This window comes from Lichenostomus cassidix, chromosome 8, assembly GCF_008360975.1.
Source record: "Lichenostomus cassidix isolate B80296 chromosome 8, HeHo_3.0, whole genome shotgun sequence".
NCBI lineage: Eukaryota > Metazoa > Chordata > Aves > Passeriformes > Meliphagidae > Lichenostomus > Lichenostomus cassidix.
In genome coordinates, this window is record NC_139489.1 from 22,080,547 (window position 1) to 22,089,052 (window position 8,506).

General features: G+C 38.5%; 1 protein-coding gene and 1 long non-coding RNA gene across 7 annotated transcripts in view; one reads left to right on the forward strand and one right to left on the reverse strand.

Annotated features, from left to right (window-relative positions):
* Positions 1–8,155, forward strand: part of KCNT2 (potassium sodium-activated channel subfamily T member 2) — a 116,131-nt gene extending 107,976 nt beyond the window's left edge. For 5 of the 6 annotated variants that reach the window (XM_085068330.1, XM_085068332.1, XM_085068328.1 and 2 more), the window contains 3 exons: positions 2,444–2,744; positions 4,624–4,708; positions 5,054–8,155. In XM_085068330.1, the coding sequence (XP_084924456.1) occupies positions 2,444–2,744; positions 4,624–4,708; positions 5,054–5,165 (498 nt within the window). In that variant the 3' untranslated portion in view covers positions 5,166–8,155. The remainder of the gene's footprint in view (positions 1–2,443; positions 2,745–4,623; positions 4,709–5,053) is intronic. The other variant, XR_014853821.1, reaches the window with a different exon arrangement.
* On the reverse strand, positions 18–5,082 carry LOC146434054 (uncharacterized). The gene is made up of 4 exons (XR_014853823.1): positions 5,004–5,082; positions 4,300–4,361; positions 4,092–4,157; positions 18–636 (listed from the first exon to the last, which is right to left on the reverse strand). It is a non-coding gene; the product is annotated as an uncharacterized LOC146434054 (long non-coding RNA).
* Positions 8,156–8,506: the final 351 nt, after the last annotated feature.

Below are 8,506 nucleotides of genomic sequence, written 5' to 3' on the forward strand. Positions count from 1 at the left end.
GTTTCTTCACTGTGTGGCACAGGAGTGACACCATGAGTGACGTCTGTTGCTTCTCATGCAACAGATTTACCTGGTATGGAACAGGAAATGAAATTCAATGCAAACAATCAAACCTCAAAGCAATGATAGTTACAAAAGTATTTTTAAATGAAGTTGAAGACTGGTTAAAACAGAAGGGGACACACAGAAGTACTTTGCCCTGGAGTTTATCTTCTGTGTGTTTAACAGCTGCCACTGGCCGACACACTTTCTTGCTACTTTTTTAAGAGGGTTTGGCTTCTTTGATTTTGCTTTGTCTTTAATGCTAAATTTTTTCCTCTTGAATACAGCAAAGGGCCATTTTCGCAGCTTTTTCAACAGGCACAATAAAAACTTCATAGTTGCCAAAGAAAATATTTAGCTTTATCCACCTTCATTTACTGTTTCAGCTCACCTATGCCAGTGTTTCCAAAGTTCAAGCTAAGGATTTAGATTGACAGAAACAAAAAACTTGTTCTTTTATTAGGCCTCTCCCATTTAATCTCTGGCTCAAAAAGTGACTTACCCACCTGTAGTGATGCTGGTTGGTCTCTGCCTTTCCACTGCTGCTGCCAGTAAGTCCAGATGAATGTTTTGTCAAGAGCTGGACAGGGAAAGCTACCAATGCAGGCAGCAAGAAAGGCAAAACAAGACCATTCCTTATACTCAGTTTGTGTCAGATTTGTTCATACCAAATAGCTCCTTCCTATCCATGAGTAGCACTTTATCCCATGGAATGTACTCTGCCTCTCTTAGTCCTTGCTGTAAAATGCACACAAATCCAAAATGGCAGTCCAACAAACAAAATCAAATTGTATTCCTGAGTCAGTATCAGAACTTCAAAAATTCATGCAGTTTCAAGGAAAAAAAAAAAAATCCTTTTTCTATTGCAGACTAAGCTAAAGAGCCTCAATAAATAAGGTGGTCTTTACATGAGGCTTATTGCCAAGATCCTAGTCTAGAATGTTAAAAACTTGATTTTACTAGAAGTGCTACAACATAAACATCTGTAGTGTTCTTTTCAATTATGGGGTTTGACTGGTTTGCTGTTTGGGTTTCTTTGTTGCTTTTTTGCTTTTACACAGATACAAACTAGCTTGTGCAAAAGTGAAAAAAATATAAATATCTTTTACACTTTATCCAACTTACTCATATCAAATACTATTTTATGGACTTACAAATTTTGTGGTGGGCCCCCTACAGAAAAGTTGTATTCAGCACTGATGAGGTCAACAGAATCTTGCTTTCAGAATTCATGTTAGTGGGAAAAGGACATTCAGTAGCTCCTTGGTTAAATTTGCTTTATTTGCTGATCACTACCAGCATATTCTGTTTGATTCCTTTGAACTCAGTTCATTGACATCATCTTTGTTTTATACTTCATGTATTTATTATAAACACTCACCACACTGAAATCAGCAGCCAGTAACTTGGTAATGTGCTTGTACTGACACCAGCAAGGACTTCACTATTTCAATGTCAATAAAAGACATTCAAAAAGCACCACAGTAACTCAGGATTGTAAGGAAGTCGTTTTGAAACTAGAAGGTAAAACTACTCATTAAATCTAAAATACATTGAAACCATTTTGAAGTTCTTCTGAAATGCTTCCTCTAATGTTCCCTAGGAACCTTTGTATGTTAGAACTGCATATGTAGCCCATCCATCTGAATTACTTCAATACTTCTACATGCACATATTATTGGTCTTGGGTGGCATAAGGAAGACACAGAGAGAGAGGGACAGATTTTGCCTCATAAGCATGAAGGGGTTTTGTCACTATATGGGTGAAACAGCAGCATCACTATTCTTTAAGGTAGAAATCAGTTACCTCTTTCACAAGGGGTGCCCTGAATCACACTGAACATTACTGCATCCTAATTTCACGTGTGCTGGAAGGTCAAGAATGCCTGGGAATTTGAGACACAGTTAACAGGAACGTTCTACCTGTGATCTTAAGAGTACTGAAAACAGTGCAACCAAAGCTGAACCATTACTTAATGAATCCACAACACATCTAAAAAGCAGTTACACAACTTGATTTTCTGAAAATATGCAGACTGGGAAAAAGGTGGAGAAGTCATTCAGAACAGATTCCTAGATTCAGGAAGGGCAATATCAGAAGGCTAAAGTTGCTCTTCTCAGAATCACAGTGCAGTTGGGCACAAAATAACACTTACCTGCTTTTGCACATGGGAAACATATTTCTGATGTAAATGAGCTCTTTGTATGAGAAGTCAAAACCTCATAAAGGGCGCCCAATTCAGGAACACTTGCCAAGTACAAAGAGCTGAATCCCCTCAGCTCCACTGCAGCCAAAACCCATGTCCAGCTGCACTGTTCGAAAGAGAACATCTTCATCTGCTTCCATTTAATGATGGAATGGATTAATGGAATTCATCTCTCTCCTCATTTTCCTTCCAAGTCTCAAATCTCCATCAGCGTGGAGGAATGGGAGGACACCAAGGACACCAAGGAGCAGTTCAGCTGCCGCGGCAATCACCGGAACTCCACGTCCAGTGACCAGTCCGACCACCCGCTGCTGCGCAGGAAGAGCATGCAGTGGGCACGGCGCCTGAGCAGGAGAGCCCCCAGGCACTCTGCTAAAACTGCTGAGAAGATCAACCAGCAGAGAATGAACCTCTACAGGAGGTCAGAAAGGCAGGAGCTTGCTGAGCTTGTGAAGAACAGAATGAAGCACCTGGGCCTTTCTCCAGCAGGATACGGTACCCCTATTACAGTACTTCAGTAGCAACATTAGCATTGTGCAAGATGAATTTATTTGTAAGAAATGATGGAGCCATAGACAAAATACTAAATTTATGATAATAGGTTTTGTTTTGTTGGTTTAGGTTGTTCCTTTTTTTTTTTTTTTCATTTACTAAGAATAACTTGGAGTGTTTTTAATGCATTCTATTATCACCCACTCCTATGCTGAGATGGAAGGCTCAGAGGGCAGCGTGTCAGTCACATTTATATTTAGTAGATGATATGTGTATGCTGAATATATAAACATTCCCCAGTCATTGAACAGCTGCACCACATTTCCACAAACTTGTTTAAATAAAGATGAGGACAGAGAAGTTGTGAAATTCACTTGTATGTCAAGGCAGGGAGTTGTTTATACGTGAAGGATATTGCCTTTTCCCCATAATTTTAAAAATTAATACCAAATTATCACATCATAGTCATTTTTAAAAAGCATATTTCACTAGGTCCTTAGATGCCATTTTTATCCATCAAATCATTCTCTAGCAAGGCTGATGTTGGATTGCTTTTTAGTTTGTAGGATTGTTTTGGGGTTTTTCAAGCTGCGGACAAGAGCTCTGTCACACTTTAACACATGCACCACAGCTGCCTGGGTTGCCTTTCTATGGCCTTGGCTCTGTAGCAAGTTGGGTGGAAACCCCAGAACTACGGGTTCTAATTCCCTAGAAACACCAAGAATTTCTGGATATGTAAACAAGCTCTTTATTCCACACCCCATCTGGATAATTGCTATTCATTCTTTCTTTGTTGTTTCTGTACAAGTCTCTGCAGAAAGATTCAGGACTAGATATTTTCCAGGGGTTTCACAGGCCATAATAACATTTGATTAAACACAAAAAAATTTGGTAAATTTAATTCTTATTTATACTAGTAACAAGAAAACTTTGTTGCATTCCTGCTTTTCTTTTCAAATACTAGTTAAAAGCCCAAAGTAAATATTTTCATTACTCAAATTTAGGACTATTAGATACCATCTACAGAGCAGAAAATCTTGACAGGTAAATGCTTTACCTGATTATATTTATCTACCCTGATTCTGAGTTAGACATTTTCCTAAAAAAAACTAAAAAGAGGATTTAACACAGGAGCATTGCATCTCCTTTAGCCTCTCCTCTTCAGTCCGATAAGATTCAAACCAGTCTCACTGCAGCAGACCAAGGGGTGTGCCAAGAGAAAGTGTTACAAAAGATACTGCAGTGGCAGCTACAAAAGTGTAGCTTAAACCTTAAAAAAAAACCCCAATTATCAGCCTTCAATTGCAACACATCATTAGGAGAATAGTTAAAAATGCAAGAAAGACATACCAATTTCCATTTATCCAGCCTTCACATTTCAAGCCCTTGGCACAGGTGATAAAGGGGAAGTGCTTCCTAGATAAAAAGAAAAAGGGGAAAAAAAGATTTCTTTGACCAAATCTGGAAATGGATGAGAATGCCATAGATCTGCATTTAACCTTGTTCATCCCTTGATCTTGATGTCAAGCATACAAGTCTCTACTCACCACATACTTACCTAAGCTGCAGCACAGATGGGTAAATCACACTGAAATTGAGTTACATTCAAAATTTCTATGACTGAAAAAAAGCAGAAGATTTTTAAAACATTATAACACAGGATATTTTTAGAGCTGATAACTCAAAAGATAATCATGTCAGGTAGTTCCAATTCAAGCACAGTTGAAAAGAAATTGCTAAACTTATTTGAAATCACTCTGACACCAGAAAATTTTTTACAGCTCTATGCACTTCCATCAAATTAATTTGTCAGAAATAATGCTTTTCACAATTTATTTGTAAATATAATTGATTTGGTACCTTTTTTTCTTCTGTCGTCTAGATGAAATGAATGATCATCAGAACACCCTTTCTTACATCCTGATTAACCCTTCTCCAGATACAAGATTAGAGCTGAATGATATAGTGTAAGTTAAAGCACACACACGAAAAAAAAGTCACAAGACCTGCAATAAAAATAAAATATGGAGACTTCTATTTAAAGAGACATCTTATTATACTGTTTCTGCATATATTTAAAATAAACATATAAATATATGACACATATTTGTAATCTTTTAAACCTATCATCCTCCTCTTACTCTGTATTTTACATTTAAAAAAATTTAACCAATGCTACCACAGGAACTAAACTAAGCCCCTTGCAAGTAAGTCTCTAAGTCTTCCCCAGATCTTTTCAGCATTACAGATCTATGCACTTACCCTGGCTTGCACCACCTTGTTTCAGTAACAGCTATAATTTCTTTTTGTAGATACTTGATCCGGCCTGATCCATTGACTTATGTTCCAAATGCTGCACCCAGCCGAAAGAACAGCTTCTGCAATACAGTGGGACAGGACACCAGGGAGGAGACACAGCTTTGATATGGAACTCACCAGAAAACTCAGAGACAATTTTATACACATGTTGTTTCCACTAATCATTTTGCAAACTGAGCAGTATATTTTATTCAGATCTTGGAAACAAAATGACAGTGGGTAAGTGACCAAATGCAGAAATGTGGTGCCTAGAAACTCTGATTTCAGGGACTGGCAGGCTCAGTATGGTAGCTGGACTTAGTGAGCCTAACAGAATGATGACAATATAGCCCTGTTGCTATTTAACCCATATGAACAAATGTCAGACCCCACCACATGTTTTGCTTAGATGCTCCTAAGCCTATTTATGCAGGTGGCAGCATGTCCGTGACTGAGCTTCTCACCTCCATCAGATTATCTTATGCCCATAGAGAGACAATGCCTGATCTGTAGTAGCAAATATGTTAATACCTAAAGCTGCCAACAGGGCTTTGCGTGTCAAGTATTCAGTCTTTGAAATAATTTTTCAATCTCAGCCTGTCACCTGTTTGAATTAGTACAGATTAGTTTCAGTCTCATTTTAGCCTCCAGGACCTGAGTTTTCATTCCTTGGGTGTACACAGATCAGGTTGAATGACACAATCTAGTTACAACCAGAAAGGTTGAGACTGAGGCACATCAATGAAAGAGGAGCCCAGCTGCAGGAAAGTCCTCTCACATCGCACATTTGCCAAAAACTGGGAAGTTACTGTGTGAAGCTGCATACAGTGGTAGCTCAGGTGAAACACAGCCCTTTGAACCTTGGTGAGTTTCTCTATAGAAACCTGAGTAGATAGTAATACAAAAGTGAGAGCATCCCTCTACATCAAGCCCTTATCTTCAGGAATATGAGCATTACATGGCCAGTCATCCAGACTACCCTAGAGTGATACATTTTCACATGGAATTATTTATCTCACTGAAAATTAAAGAAATTTATAACCCATTCCACAAAATGAATGTAATTCCACATAGTGTGAAAAAGCATTATGGATCTATGGATCTAAAAACTCTGCTTTGGCATGAAGTACACAAGAAGGCATCTCATTGTGTAAGAAGCAACCACAATTGGTCGAGCATTCTACAGGATTAAGCGTGTCTGCCCATGATCTTCCAAGATAACTGTCACAACTGGGGAAGAACAACTCAAGGTTTTAAACCCCCTACTGATACAATTATCCACGTAAAACTGGTACAAGAAGTTTGGCAGGTAGTCTAATATAGAAAGAGTGTTTATTCTCTGCACTACCTTGATGTCCTACTTGGAAAAAAAAAACAAATGGGAAAAAAAAAGCCACCAGTCAAAACTCTTTATATTCTCTTCTATCTTAATTGGTAGAAGTATGTTCTATTTCTGAAACAGAAAACCCAACCAAGTTATCCAGTGAGGCCCTCATGGTTTTAAGTGTGTTTATCAGCGTTCTAAGGATATTAAAATCAAGTCTCATTCATATTAGGAATGACAGCAAATCTGCTATTATTTCCTGCTTTCTTCTTAAGGATTCCAAAGTTTAACAATTCAGTAGTTCTGCTTAGAGTCCATCATTGTTCAGTGCTTTTTCACACACTAGTCATTCATCAGATTATTCACAGGTAAAGTATTTCAAATGGGCACTGTGGGAGACAAAGCCACAATTGAAGCAGCTGCACAGACTGAAGTAATGAACTAAAAGAAAAAAATGAAGACTTTTTTTAAGAAACAGTATATGGTAAAGGATCTTGTCCAAGATCTGTCATAGAAGTTACCCAGTAGAGTTTGCATGTGCAGTGGGAATAACTTTTCTATTTTTAATACCTTCAGGGAGAAGACTCTATTCCATTGGAATATTTTTTTTAAAAATACAAGTTTCTTAAAAACGTTCACTCCATAATATTAGGAGGACCCGTTGTTTCATACCGAGGGCTTCTCCAACGGAGTCTCAAGGAGGCAGAGAGGATTCCAGAACCATGGCTAGCCTTCAGCAGGCAAGCTGGATACTTTGCTTTTAGTGTGAGTCACAGTTCACAGGAATTCCCTGCGTGTGTCTGCAGCACACACCACTGATTTAAGAACTCTCTGCCAAAAGGATCCACAGCGAGGGCTTGAGTCCTCACATTTAACAGCCCATAAAGCAGCAGAAACGCAGTCAGGTGTGTCCATTTCCCCACTTAACTCAGCAGAATTGCTGCTCAGCTAGAGTGGAATAGCGGCATCTAATGTGACCTGGTATTTCTCCAGGCTTAATGGATTTCTAATTGCTCATTAGCCCCAGAAGATTTGCTAAAGCAAACACAAAGACAGCTGGAGACACTTGCAGTCCCTAAAATGAATGCAAGGCAATCTTTATGAACAAAACACTTAGTTCTCTTCAAAATCTGCTGGAAGACAAGCGAGGTAATAAAAACCAACAACAGCTTCTGATGAAGCAGAAGTTCTAATAACCCATGAATAATACACCACAAAGTTTATCTATTCAGAGTAATACTGGCTTTCATGTTGAAAGCAGAAAAGGTTTGCTTCCTCTAGAATATCTTCACAGACAGACTCCATTCTAGTGGGATTTAGATCTTCCAAGACCACCCTAAGCACCATTATATTAACACTGAATGAGAGAGTATTCACAGTCCCTCAGTGGCCAGGGAGGTGATTCTTTAATGGTCATCCTACAGGCAATCTCACATTCACACACTTTTTTCTCATCATGATTATCAGAAGTGTAACACAAGCCTAACTGCACTGGAGACCAGACTGAAGAACAGAAATCTCAAGGCTCAGTGCTGGAGAAGGGATGATGAACATTATTTCTATCTGTGCTTAACTGTATGTATTTTTCCTCCTGGCTCACTTCTATCAACAACTCAAAGACGCCCCTCTTCCCCAACACTGCCTTAGCACAGTTTGGTACCCAGAGTCACAGACCCAGAGAGGGAAGTGCTAGCTGATAATAATTGCTTCATTCTCAAGGGAATGTCCAGCAAAGCCAGAGCTACCTTTGAAAATGTGTTACATAGTCTGCAATAAAAAACTCACAACTGTTTCTATGGCATGCAGTGTGTTTCCTTAACTATTTCACTCCAGTTCCACAACACATGTGAATTCACCTACAAAGTAAAAAGCATGAAGTTTTTGAGTTTTTAAAACCTGCAGTGGAATGAATTAGTGACGTCGTCACATTTTGTCTTGGAAATTAAAAGAGCAGTTATTTCCCAGCATAGGTATTTTCTCTCCCACAAAAAACTTTGTACTACGACTACACTTTAACAATTTCCAAGTATACAGATACCTATTACTGAATACTTCTTACATGTTTTTATTTGCCAATGTATCAAAAAAGCTAAAGAACAAATTAATTTCAAACTTAAACAGTGGCAGAAAACTGAAATGACAT